This window comes from Agelaius tricolor, unplaced genomic scaffold (assembly GCF_023055355.1).
Source record: "Agelaius tricolor isolate 1412-34295 unplaced genomic scaffold, bAgeTri1.0.p SCAF_1, whole genome shotgun sequence".
NCBI classification, from domain to species: domain Eukaryota; kingdom Metazoa; phylum Chordata; class Aves; order Passeriformes; family Icteridae; genus Agelaius; species Agelaius tricolor.
Window position 1 is genome coordinate 104,777,553 of NW_027269261.1, and position 14,682 is coordinate 104,792,234.

The 14,682-nt window shown below is 37.7% G+C and overlaps 1 protein-coding gene across 1 annotated transcript in view; it reads right to left on the reverse strand.

Annotated features, from left to right (window-relative positions):
• MMS22L (MMS22 like, DNA repair protein) overlaps positions 1–14,682 on the reverse strand; it is an 88,676-nt gene that overhangs the window by 7,223 nt on the left and 66,771 nt on the right. The window contains exons 17-21 of the mRNA XM_071446147.1: positions 12,165–12,307; positions 11,254–11,396; positions 10,945–11,104; positions 7,888–8,057; positions 989–1,200 (exon numbers count right to left, since the gene is read on the reverse strand). Of these exons, the coding sequence (XP_071302248.1) occupies positions 989–1,200; positions 7,888–8,057; positions 10,945–11,104; positions 11,254–11,396; positions 12,165–12,307 (828 nt within the window). The remainder of the gene's footprint in view (positions 1–988; positions 1,201–7,887; positions 8,058–10,944; positions 11,105–11,253; positions 11,397–12,164; positions 12,308–14,682) is intronic.

The window sequence follows — 14,682 nt, forward strand, 5'->3', positions numbered from 1 at the left end:
TCAGTTCTAACACATTCTTCCCAGATCACTAAGGAATGTTTCACATCTTAAAAATCACCAAGTGCCATTACACCTTCAGAACTTTCCACTCTTAATTCCCATGTTCACACATGCATGCACACATTCAAAAATAACTTTAATAAGATGACAAAGTTTGGGTATCCAAAAACATGTCAGAACTAAGATTGTGAAATCTTAATTGACTCCCTTAATAGCTGATAATACAGGCTTTACTTCAAGATTGCCTATCATATTTACCCAAGATTAGCACTGACATTATTTTTCTGATCAACATGTATACCCACTCTTTAACAAATAAAAAATCCAATTACCATGGATATAGGCCTGTATTTGAGGGGGTTTAAATCCTTTCCCAACACAGAAAAAAAGTACAGATTGTTCACTACTCTGCAGTACATAAAACCAAGTGTCAGCCTCTCAGCAGCAGGAACAGAGATTTGTAGCTGCTGTTGACATCGTGCGAGTGGTGACAGCGCAGTGAACAAATAATGTCTCCCTGCCTCTCTGTCTCCCTCTTCTCAGTTTTCCATGTCCCCTGGGCAGCTGGCACACCTGTGTATGCCCTGACACTTAGAGAGCAACAAGGCCCCCAGTGCACAGGTAACTGTGGCAGCTCTCAGCACTACAACTCAGTACCCCTAAATACAGCCTGAGACACACACATGATGATGTCTATTGGAGCATAATTTTTCTAGAAAAAGACTTGCATTTCACATGACCTCCTGCAATATTTTTTGTTGTGGCCTAGGACTTTTATCCTTAATTAATCTCTCACAAATCTTTCCAATTTTACTCTTCTGATATATAAACACTGTCCTTCCTTTGCTCCCTGCCCGGCAACTCCCAGGCTCTTCCAAGAGCCACACCATCAACTGAGAGGAAAGCAGAGGCCTGAGCTCATAAGCTGTTTGTGAAATCTGAATCTGAGACCTGAGTAAGTGATGACTGATACCCCACTGGTCCTTACCTGATGACGTGCAGGGTGGTCCTGCGGAGGCGGAGCAGCTGGGGGGCGGTGATGGAGCTGCCTAAGGCAGTGAGCAGGGGATGCTGCCCAGCCCCAGGCACAGTCGGGGAGGAAGGCAGGAATCGTCCAAAATAATGGCGAATGATGCTCCCAAGGAGCTGATTTAAATAGGCACCCTGTGTTTGGGACTGACAACATATGAAGGACAGGCCCTGTGGAAGAAAATTTTAGAAAGTGAGGAATTAAATAAATCTTTAGCAATACAGTTGAATAAATCTTTAACAACTGTATGGTAAACACTCACTACATGCTGTGTAAACTGCTGCACACAGAGTAACTATGCCTGACAAATAAGCATCGCTGATTTGCTGCAGACATGATGATCTGCAAATGAAGACAGAGGCAGGCAAGACTTGCAAAGCAGAGAAAAATCTTTCACTAGACTAATATATTGGTAGGTAAGCTTTGGGACATGCAAGCTCCCCTTCAAATTCAAAATAAAACCGTGGCGTTTCAGACCTGAGAAAGCTTCTGCGCCCAAAAGCTTCTCATTTCTGCTTTCAACCCTGTACGTGGTCTAACAAAGTATGTTAATCAGGTAAGATTTAAGATGGGACAGAAAGAATAAAAACCTCATCTGCTTGTAAAGAATTGTGTGAATTTTTGTATAAATGCTACAACAGAAAAATGAGCACTTAGAATTGAGCTCCAACAAGAAAAGATTTGCTCATAGTATGAATAAATTACGGTAAATTAGGCACCATTTATAAGGGATTTAGAGGAGGTTTTAAACTCTGTTTAAGATAAGGCTAAAACTGCTGTGATTTATCCAATATAAGCTATATTGATCCAGAGAAAAATCTATAATGAAAGTACTTGCCCAGAAAGTGCTTATCTGAACTCTACCTGTAGTTATAGAACATATATATGGTCCATCCCTGAAAAAAAGAGTATTCTTACTGGAATGGGTTCCCATAAGAGAAAGTTAAGATCTTGTTTCCTTCCCCCTCCTCTGACTACTGAGAGCAAGAAGAACAAATCACTAAGAAAAAAAATAAAAAGGTCCCGTGATCTCCTATCTCAAGGGTCACAGTCAGCAGCACAAACAGAAGCCTCTTGAGAACTCAGTTTTCACAATAGTTTTGTCCAACAAGAATAATGCTGTAAAACAAGGTCAAGCACAGAGCTCCCTAGACAGCAATTTCAACAGTACTTCAACTTTCCATTAGCATTGCAGTCCAGACTCTGGTTTTGGTAGGAGGAGTATCTGTCTGAATATTTATGGTTGCTGAGGTAAACTAATGCCCCTAATAGGAATGAACAGATCAAGTCAAGCTGCTTTTGTTCCCCAGCTATGGGAAAGGTGTATTTTTGTTGCTTTTTGTATAGAAGTCAAAAAAAACCCCATTTCCTGACTCCCCATAAACATCTGTACCTGTCTGTGTGAACATGACAGAACATTCAGGGGAAGAAAAAAAAAGAGAAAAAAAAAAAAAAAGCAGGCTGAGGCATAGCTGAGGGTCTTGAAATGCTGAGTTCCCACTTTTGGTTCCACAGTAAACAAATACAGGAAACATGAGATTTCAAGAAGTGAGGTGCCTGAAGACTTGGTGGCTCTCTTGAATGCAGATTTGGCTTAAGGTTTTTACCTCACATACTTTTGTGGTTCCTTGATAATTCTGGCAAATCTCAATGATAAAAAACCACACTTTCTGAACTGAGGCTTTGAGTAAAACTTCAGATTTTCTCCTCCTTTTGTGCACATAGAGTAAATTATTGTAGGAAAAAGCTGCTGCTGCTGTATCGGAATTCTTAAATTAGAAGTGATACTTCTTGGCAAGTAGCAGACTCAGAGACTGTTAGAGATGACAGACTATTTAGTGTATAAACTTTAGTGTTTGATGTTTTCAGTAAGATATTGCAGCAGGCATAAAGAAGAGTTGCCTGTGCTTTCTGTAGTAAAGCTCGTACAGAAAGACAGAATGTACTCCATAATCCCAATATTGGAACTGGCACTCTTAAGACTCTAGACTGTTCTTAACACTAAAAGAACCCAGACATCTATGACAAAGTGTATTAATTTATTGGATAAAAGGGACACAAAGAGCATCACAACCTTACAGAGGATACCTGCAGGAATACATGAAGGAGGCAGCACCTCTGAAGAACTAACAATGACAATTGCTAAAATGAGACAGTTCTTCAAACTGAGGATCAACAAATGATATATAGTATCAAGAAGACATCAGTTATTAACTAGTAAGAGTTACTGTTTGTAAGAATGATCCTAGACTTATTAAATGGTTGCAATAAAAAGAAAAGAATATTAGAATTTAGATATCTGAGGGAATGCTGACTAATTTTTGCAGGTCTAGTAATTTCATTTCAAACAAACCTAGCCTGATCCTTCATAAAAGCATTTTCATTTTTTGGGTTGAAATAAATTGATTTGGAAACAGCATCCCAAAAAATTAGAAAAGAACTTGGACTTCTCTCTTGGACAAAAAGGCCTACTCACTTCAGGTCAGCACTGTGTTCTTTATTTTGGACTCCTCCTTTTCCTTTCAAAGTACAGAGAGTAACAGACCTGCACAAGGTCTGACAACACCATATCCCAAGTGGCACAAGGCATGAATTACCAACACTGCACAGTAGGTGCACATCTCCAGCTACAATGGCAAAACACCCTAGGCAGTGCTGGCCAAGGATGTGATTGCAAGGTAATCACACAGAAATTTCTTCTTTTAAATCCCACCAGTAATTAAGCGAGATAAAGGAAGCTGCTGTTCAAATGAGAGAAAAAAGAAACACACATGCAACTGGACTGCAATTCTGGAGCAGAGATTTGAAATCAATCACATCAGACCCCCAGGACAATCCCTACAAAGCAGATGGACTTTAAAGGGTTGGATAGAGTCGCTTTCTTTTCCTTAACTGTGTTCTTCAGCCATCTTCTGAGGTTAAGATTAAAAAAAAAATAAAATTTTAAAGGGAGCAGAGAAGCATGACATCATCTGCTCTTCATTTTAGCAGAAAGGCAACGGATTCCTGTGTGTGTTCACTGCAGGAACCGTTTTGTGGCCAGAGCTGCCTCTCCTGATTTATCTGTATATCTGTAAATCACCTGTGGAGAGCAAAGAACTGATTAGTGTGGATTACTGGAACTATTCACTGCAGAAATGCCAAGCTACCTAATGATGACTTACACTGCAAGTCCCGCTGTTGGAATAAATCTGCTGTCCACCAATTAATGTTGTACAATTGCTATTAAACACATATTATAATTCACAAAATGTACTGATAAGCTTGCTCAAATATCGGACCACAGATGTGGCTCATGGGAGGGCTCTCAAGGTCTGATCTCTGACAAATGCTGAGCCTGCACAGAGCCATTAAAATCACTGGGAAGTGCATGGGCCAAGCACTACTAAGAATGAAGCTCTTTTGCCCTTCCCAGTATTTACACAGAAATCAACAAATTGTCTTAATTTGGACAGGATTAATACTGATAAATCAAGCAGTAATTAATACTGATAAATCTTACCTTCCCTGTCATTATGTATACAGTGCTTATTCCATGCACCCACACTGTATTCTGCAAGATGGATTTAAACTAATATTTCTTCTCCAAAACAAGTTTCTTACACTGCTTCAGTCTTTTTCCACATTACTGGTAAACATGTACTAAAATTCTTCCAAATCATTCTCGAAGAAATCCATCAAGAGCAATATGAAACTTTCTATGAGATTTTAGCAATCCACTACCACACAAATCAACTCAACTTCTTTTTGCAGTAGTGAAATACCTACAGTTAAATTTTACATACCTCACTATTTCATAATTAGGAACAGTCTCATACTATTGTAAACTGGCTGTTCATTCACATTCTTTGTGCTTTACTTTCCAAAGTCAGTAATTCAAACATATCTGAGGGCAATTTTTATATCTCAATAAAAATCTTACTTAGGTCATCAAGCATTACCAAAACACATGTGCAGTGAAAGAAATAGTACCCAGACAGTAACCCTTTAGGCAAGATAAAAAACCAAAAATAGTTTAAAAGTTGCTAGAGCTAAGCTATTTTAGCAAGGCAGTATCAGTGACTGAGTTTGAAAAAAAAATCTTGATAAGCTCCCTGTACAGTAGAGACCAGACCAGCTGCCCAAAAACTGTCAAAAGGCAGGGGATATAGCCCAAAGTTCTATATAAGCACAAACATAACAAGTAAACACAGTCAATCTGAACTGATGAGAGAGAAATGCAACAGCTAGTCTTAATTAGTGCCTTTGACAATTATGTGTGCTTGTGTAAAATGAAGCAAATAAATTTGTAGGTTGGGGTGGTGAAGGATGGTGAAATACAGCCATTGGTTCTGATGAATTGTGTAGTAATAAACTACATTGTGTGGAGAGAAAGAGCTCTGTATATTGTCCTAAAAGATTAAAATATTCAGGAATTCTATAGAATTTAAAAAAATTGTTGCATCAGTGGATATGTAAAATAAACTGCTACTAGGACTGACTTCAAACTCCTTTAAAACCCAAAAAATGGATCAAGTAAACTAGATTAAGATTAGCTGTTAAATACTCTGGAAAGAGGGATTTTTTTCAGGTCATTGCTAGCAAAACTAAAATGTTTTCTGAGATCTGAAGCAGTTTTTTTGAGCAAAGCGGGAAAAGCCTACACTGTAGGAACTGAAGAAAAAAAAAATGGAGCCTGGAACTTTTCAGAAGACTAAAGAAAAAAAAAATTAAAAAGGCAAGGCTGCTGAGTAGAAATTCCACTCAAGGGCTTTTATACTTTGACTATGAATAAAGAACTCGCATGTATAAGAAGATGTTTTGCATGGTCTCCAAATTCCTGTTCCTTTATTTTCACGTAACTGTGAAAAGATTAAGTTGTAAGCTGGAGTATGAACAGGGACAGATCTACAGAACAATGCTTGTCTAACATCAGGGTGAATTAAGACTCCTGTCCTAAAATACCAGTGCTCTATCTCCACAAATGAGCACCAGGCACAGGGCAGCTCCCCAAGAGTGGCCTCATCACACATTGCACCTGCAGTTTTGTTAAGTCAAGGTGAGGTTATTCCCAAAGAATTCTGTTTCTCCATCTTCCCTTCCACATATACTGTTTGATCACTTTTCTGATATGCCCATTTGGGTTTTTGGGTTTTGTTTGTTTTGTGAGGCTAGTTATGATTTGATTCAAGTCAAAAATTGCTATTCACAGAATCATTAAAGGAAATTAAATGAGAATGTGTATTGGGGTGAAAGGGAATGAATGTAACTTTAACCCAACTGTGAAACAATAACCTGAGATGTCAGAGAGTGCCTAGAATCCATTCAATCTCAAATGATCTCAGAAGAGTTATTTTTTTGTTGCTGTTTTTAAACTGATCTTGAAATATTTTTGAGTTGATTCGAAATTGGAATTTTCCCACTTTTCCACATAAAAGAGGAGGAAGTATTTTTGAATAAATGAAGCATTTTCAGACACTTAAAAATATTGGAACCTTGCAAAGACAAACAAAAATTAATAAAATACAAAAAGTGTCATATTGAAACAGGAAAAATAACTCACGAATTCTCCTCTTTTCTCCCCAGAAGTGTCTATCAAATTTAAGAATTACTTGTTTTCAAGAAGTAGCGTTTGTCTAAAATATTTTGTCACACAAGATCATCTAGCATAGCTGGAAAGCACATGGACAATGCAGCAAACTGATGAAGAGAACAAAAGTGAGGTCTGGAAGTCAGAAACTGGCAAATAAAACAGGAAACAAGGGTACACAACACTCAAGACTTCAAAACCAACTCAAGTGGTTTCATCTGAAGGCTACATCTGTCTCTGCAGGCTCCAGAGAAACTGGCTCTACAACAGAAATACCAAATTAGTAAACAGACACTCACAGTCCATGCTAATACCATTGTCCAGAGGGCCCTACATGTACACAGCTTCTGAAAATACCTACAGAGCAATAAAGCAAAACATACTGTGCAGAACATTGCACAACCATATTCACTTCCATATGACATGCCTTCGATCACAATGAGCTGCTTTTGAAACTAATAAATCCAAGTGATGTTTACAATGTCACCACTGCACTGTTTCACAATACAATCCTGCAAAGTAGTGAGTTAAGACTGCAATCAAAATGAAGACTAAGAGAGAAGGGGAAATGGTAAGCAAAAAAGACACAAAGATTTACAAGGAAAACAAGTCAACTTACTTATTTTCAAAATATAGGCCTTTCTCTTTCTCACCAGCAGAAATTAGTCTCTTTCTACAGCATCAACAAGCCTTACAGAGTTTCAAGAGTGACAGAGTAACTGAGAGAAGAGTAGGACAAATAATAGGGAAAAAGGCTTTAGTCACGCAATCCGAAGCAGCAGGAACCTGATTTAGCAAAACATATTCTCCAAGTATTAAGACAAACCAGTGACATGATACACCAAGGATTTTCTTTTGTTCCCAAGAGCAACAAAAAAAGGGGTATCTCATTTACAACTACCTACAGTTAGCCAAGTCAAGGATGATTTAAAATATTTGTTCTGTCAACTTAACAATTTTCTCACTCCATATCATGATTACTTGATGCACTGTTTGAGAAATCTGTCACATTGGAGACCAGTGTAACCAGCAGGTTGGCTAAAGGTTTTCCATATGCAGTGATGAGACCAGAAGCTCTGGAGTGTACCACAGCATAGCTGCCTGTAATGAGGAAAGCCAAAGGGGTGGCAATTTTCCTTTCACTTCTATAAGAAGAAAAAAAACTTTCCTTACTGCTTCGGTAAATTCAGTCAATGCTTCTTGACTAGGGAAAAAGAAAACATCCCCTGCAATGTTAACCTTTCCTGAAGATTCATTTGTGTGCTGATAATAGAGCTGAGATATTTACCTGGAGATAAAGAGGCAGGCTTTCCTGAATGGCAGACAGCAAAGCCACAGGCAGCTCCTTGTCCTGCTGGAGCACAGAGTGTGGCAGCAGTAAGCAATCCACAATGCGAAACAAGAGCTGCTGTGCCTTGGAAGTAGCCAGTATTGGTGCACAGAACTTTACCAGACATCCTGTTGAAAAAAATCCCGAAGTAATTTACAGTAATTTAAGAAAAATAATTAAGAAAGCCTTTAGAACCAATTATGTTAAATTAGATAATCTGAGAGGAGCAAAAGCAACTGAATTGTCTCACTCCATGTACTCATTCCATGGCATCCCGTTAAAAAATCCCAGTCAAAACAACTCAGAAGTCCATTTACAGTTCATCAAAATAAAATACTTCATGGATTCAACACAGTTACAAGTTTGTAGGCAAGTGAAGATGCTTTAGGAAAAGTACAGCAATGCTAAAGATAGGATGAGTCTCTTAGATCCCTGCAGAAAACTTAATTAAACTTGATCCATAACCCTACTGCAATCAGCACGCGTGCACTTGAACATTTACCTTGCTCTGTGCACTCATCCCTTTTGCAGAGAAATGCTGCCTCTGCCTTCCCTTTACATTTGTCTAACACCACTGTGGCAACACCACATCAGCAACTACTCACACAGCAATTTAATGTTAGCAAAACATTAAATATCCTTCAAATTGCATTTAATTTCAGCAGATTAAGAAGAACAAGGGCCAGCCAACTCCATTAAGTCTTGCCAGGTCTTTGTGGGCTCTCAGTTCACAAACTGAGAGCCTCAGAGAACAGCTTTCTTGTTTTCAGCACAATAATGTATCACTTGCTCAGCTTTGAGCCAGTTTTAAGATTGTTCTTTTGAATTTCAGAAAAAAAAAAGTAAAAAGGTGTTGATGTGCAAATACCCCAACTTTGAAAAACATCTTTATTGCAGGCAAGGTGTAATTCTTCTTGAAAAACTAACTCCATACTCAGAAGTGTTAATACTCAAAACACATTAAATAAAACAAGATTCTTATATAGACATTTTCAACTTTACATATTATTAGAGGGAGGAAGAAGTTTTCTGGGTTGAAAGTACAGGAATATCCCGAGGAAACATGTTTAAGACTTTGAAAATAATGGAAAATCAAAAGTAGGCCGTTACAAGATATTATTAATCTATAAAAGTCATTCATTATCATCTCTAAAAACAACGCAAAACAACATTAATCTTGTGGAGTGAAAGAAAACACAATGATCAATCATAGAGAAAGGGAACGATCACCTAACAATACTTCTAATAATGTTGTCTAAGCTTCCTGCTTTGAAAGAAACATGGTCATTCCAGCTCAAAGCACTCCTTCTATTATCACTGCTGTGATGTATGGGACAGTACAAGACACAATCTGACTACAGACAGGAGGTGTTTACATTTGTTAAGTTTTCTGCTTTGTCCTTATAATTTAACAAGCCCACAGAATGTGAAGTAGTGATCGAAATACACTTGATTTTTCTCTTCTTTTAAACCTTCTTTATGTTTTCTTAAATAAAAAGAAAGGACATTTTCTTGCACACAACAGCATGATTGAAGATTAATTGTTTCCTACTGCAAAGAACAAAAAGGACAATACCAATCTAAAAAGGAAAATACCAATCTAAAATTACTTTCCAAGGCTCTGACCCCCATCTGGGTACCTAAAAATGTTTAATTTTATATACATCCTGTGTGTCAAAGTATGCTGGTCACACAATATAAAAACTGAGTATTTTTAAAACTCTAATTCCAGTACATTTGGTTCACCTTCTGCATCTTGGTCATGCTTTCCCTGTGCTCCTTAAAATCATGATGTTAACTGTGTGTGCATGCAAATCATTATCTCTGTTTTAAGATACATAAAGTTTACTCTGTTTTTAAAAGTAAGTGGGTCAGACTGGCACATTTTAAAGCACTCTTCTTTTGCACCCTATTAGTGATTCCACATTTAATGAATAAATGCTAGAATTGCATTTTAGTAAAGTACAGAGTGCTTGTCAGAGAAGGAGTTCCAAAAAAGAAGTGAAGTACCTACCTAAGCCGATTTGGCCACTAACATAACCCCACTACATAGGATGTAGCCTGTCATAATACTGCTTATCACAGAGTATCCTCAGATGAAAGGGATCCACAAGGATCACCAAGTCCACCTCCCAGCCCTGCACAGGACACCCACCAAAGGTCCCACCATGTGCCCAAGAGCATTGTCCAACCTGTGACCACTTCCCCAGGGAGCCTTTGCCAGTGCTCAATCCCCCTCTGGGTGAAAAACCTTTTCCTAAACTCCCTAAAACCATAGTCTTAAACTCTACCTTACCCCTCCACATTGGCCCTAACAAAACCTGCCTAGAGTTTGCTGAATTCTACAACTCCTTGGCACCACTTCCACTTCTTAACTATACAGTGATTGAAGAAACCCATTCAAATCAGTGACTACTACAGTGTTTTCTTTGGTGAGTCAGGCTATGCCCCATAGCGTGGATACCTAACACCAAAGCTGCATGTTGTCTCAATCCACATGGCTCAAATCTTGGAATTCTTTCAGAAGGGTGGACACCTACTTTTATGTTCTACAGGAAGAACTCAAGAGTTCATCACTTCTGTTTAAAATGAGTGGGCAGAGGAAGGAAACAATAAGAGACCTCATACAAAAAGATCTCATGACCCTCTCTGGGAAGAGCAGATCCACTGTGGGTACAAATGCTCTAACTTCAGGAACTGCTATGACTTACAACAATCCTCACTACAGCCAAAGAGCCAGAAACCAGCTCTTGTCACTGTTTCTGGGTTTGTTCAGGTAAAACAGGTGGTTTTCAGTAATGAATGATACAAAAACATTTTACTTTTGAAAATACTAATTTGCAGGGATAATTTAAAAAAACCCATAAAAACCCCACAAGGAGGATAGACATCAGGATCTAGAGAAAATCTGGAAAAAAAATATGGATAGCATAGAGGGGGAAAAAAGTATCATAAGTTTATTTTACTGATTCTTTAAAATTATTTCCTAAAATAAAAGAGGTGTAAAATAATTACCTATGATCCAGTATGTAAGCTGCAGGCCTTCTGGAGGTCCTTTTGCCTTCAGATAGGGTTTTACATACTTTAATACATCACCTAAATACTCCAGAGTCTTTGCTACCATGGCAGATTTCTCAGGGAGTGTCTGAAGACCACTGTAAGTTCTACCAACAGCCTGAGAAAACAAAAACATTGAAATAAATATAAATCAGTCTCTCATGAGACTTTTGTGAGTAATTTCTTTTTCAGCACTCTAAATCTGATACATAGTCTCTTTTCACTAAAACTGTCTTATGAAAATAACATGGGGTAGATGTACAGTACCTTAATGAACTGGACAAGAGCATTTTTTGGGTCTTGCTTGAAAACTGACTGTCCAACATTAGCTTTTAAAAGAATGTTTTCTACTTCTGAGAGCTTAAAAATCAGTCTTGTCATTTCCGTCAGCTGCTCCATATAGGCTTTTCCTGATTATTACAAGAGATCACATCAGTAAATATAGTATACAGTTATGATTTTACATTTAACTTAGTCCCAAAATCATGAAGTGAAGCATTTTTAAAAAATATCTAAACCACAAGTATTTGGCAACCAACTGCATCTCTCCAGACAAATAAAACAATTCTAAACCAGTTATTTTTCTGATATAATTTATAAGAAAATACAGAGTTTTAAGTATGGCTTAAGCTCATGGGTTTCCTTTTTTTTTTCAAAATCCACAAAATGTGTATGAGAAATAGTGACTGGAAGACAAGTTCTACAGATAATTAGAACTGCAGTGGTTTTGGAAGAAGGGATAAAGTATTGCTCTAAGAAAGCAAAGTATCCATTGTAAAAAAGGGGAGAATTAATTGCAGCTAGATCCCCCCCATCCCTCCCTTTTATTTTTCTTTTAGGCCATTCACAGCATGATTTCTGACTATTTACTTCAGATTTTCACTTTTTTTAGAGCAGTTTCTCCATGGGGGAAAAATAACTTGTCTCCTTGGGAGCAAGTTTTTATTCTTTGCTTCCAAGGAAACAAGCTCTTTTATCTTTGTTTGTGATAAATTTGTCATATGCAGAGCAGGCAAACTATCAATAAATAGCACAAGCAGTGTAAAGAAACACATTTTGTAATTAGGTAAAAGTAAAGGAATACAAACAAAAATACATTTTGTAATTAGCTGAAAATGTTTGCCAGCTTTGCAATATAGCCCTGTTACTGCAAACATGAGGGAAATGTGAGCACTTACCAACTGTTCTCTCAGCATCTGTCTTGGCCAAGGCGCCACTTGGTTGATCGAGGAACATTTGCAAAACGCAGCGAAACCATGAACGTACTGTCAAAGCTTCGTAGGATGTATAGCCCATGCTAGAAAAAGCTTCACACAGTGAACTGTGTAGGTGGAAGAGAAAGAAAAAAGGTACAGAGATCTAATAAAAGTAGCCAGGAAGGTGATAGAGTGTCTCATTTGGCTGTAGATGCACATATACTCGTGTATAGATGTTTTGGCTACAAAAAAACAGAGGGAGGAAAATTCACACAATGGGAAATGCCTTACTGTAACAATGGATAATTTGCTGTATTGTCTAACTAACAATGTACAATGCTGGAAATAGTTTATCTGAATCAGCTTGGAACTTCATATTGACATTGCTCACGCTGCTCCAGCCTTTCATATAAGGCCAGCCCAGGTGTCCCACGCTACTCTGAAAGAGTAAGAACTAAGTCTGCTTAGTTCTAACTACATTAAAGATGGAGAAGAGAAGGTCTGCTTTAGCAAATAAAGATATGCCATGTTCAAAACAGATGCAAAAGGGAACCATAAAAGGGCACCTTGGAGATAAGAAAGGAAACTGCTGTACTTGGCAGTACACTTACAGACATATTCATTTAGGTACGTATACACACACAAGTATATCCATTCCCACATAAACGTGCTATATACACTTTCAAACACTTGCTACCATTCTACCAGTCAGGTGTCAGACCAGAGTCACTCAATGCACAGTCCCTGTACTCTACTGCTCTGTAATCCCAAAATTTTATTTGCCTCACCACCATGAGTAGCTGCTGCAGTTGTTTTTCCCAAGCATATCAACCTTGCATCATTAATCCTGGAGAAACTCCTTGCAAAAAGACAGCAGGTGTGTGCTGCACTCTGTTCCCAACTACTATCAAATGAGGTGCATGTGTGCTTCAGGTCAGAGATATTTCTTGAAAATAGTTACACCTTTTATTTCAGGGACTTCTTCCCTGGTCAGTCCTAGATACTTCAGCTTTAATGAAATACACTTGTACTCTTTCTTGATATGTATACATGTAAATCTACCTATTTTCTACTCATTTTTTACTCATGCTTACAACAGAATGTCAACAAAGGTCTAGATGGAAACCAAACTGGATTCTACTTCTCACTAAACAACATTAATGAAGTTGAGGGGGTTTTCTGTTTCACTTAAAACTAGTGATATCTGTTGTGTATATTTTGTCTGAACAATCCTGCTGAAGTACTATTGACAAAATAAGTAAGGAGACCAATTGAAAGAAAGGAGACCAAAAGAAAAAAATTAACACTGAATTCCAGCATCAAAAGAGAACAAATAGGTTGCCTGTGGACTTAATGCTACTTGCAGTATCACAAAGAAATTCAGTCTTGTGTAATCTTGATGTACACAGCTAGTCTACTTGGTCCCAAAGGCTGACAAAACCACTTTCTGTTGTAGTCTCACTCTTGTTTCTCTTGCTTGCTGGTAGGTGGCCACTTAGGCATCTTCCTAGACCTGGAAAGGAACATGCTCCTAATCCTTAGAAAGGAAGGAACAGTAACTACCTGCTGGAAGCAAGGCAGGTGGTCCTTTTAAAACAGTGAGCTTATTCACATGCTCAAAGTTAGTTTGGACAGGTTCCAACACTATCATGCACTACACAACATGGATCTGGAGAGGAAGGTTTAGGCTCTACTGCAGAAGAAATTCCAAAGCTCATGTGTATGTTGTCAGAGCTTGCAGGGTATAACAGTATTGGAAACAAAAGAATCTTTTTACTTTTTAACTGAGAATATCTGATGGGAAAATTATCACAGCACAGTAACCATGAAGTCTTAAGACCACAGCACTTGGATACTTTGATAACTTTTGCTATAAAACTGTGTAAGGTAATTAAGTACCTGAATCATGCTAAAAAAAAGTGTTTTCAAGACAACAGTGATACCTCTATATTCTACTAAAAATATATTACCTTAGGTACACACAAGGTAAGCTGAGCCAGGATAACAAGTATCATTGTTAACAATATGTCAGGTGCTTAATGAATATTGGTGAAAAATACTTAATTGCTTTCAAATACCTGCTTGAGTGAAGAGAATTGGTAATTTACCTTAAGACCTAAATAATACCAAAATTCAAGTTTAAGAATCAAAATTTTTTTCTTGATCTCACCCAAAGAGCAACAAAATTCAAAATTATAAAATTCAAATTATAAAAGGAATTTAATGTGCCTAACTCTTTCATTCAGCACATGCTAGGTATCTGCAACCTTGAATGAAACTCTATAAAAATCATAAAAGAGAAATTTTGCAGAAGATTGAACACTCCTTTCCCAAGTTCCAAACTGACACACAAGGAACTAAATTCAACCTTTTCTAACACCTCCCTGCAAGAAGCCCATAGCCTCATCTTTGTCAACCACACTTAAATAATCTTTACCATATCCTGATTTACAGTTACTGTCCTTAGTACACTACGTACCCTAAAAATGTGCAACATTTT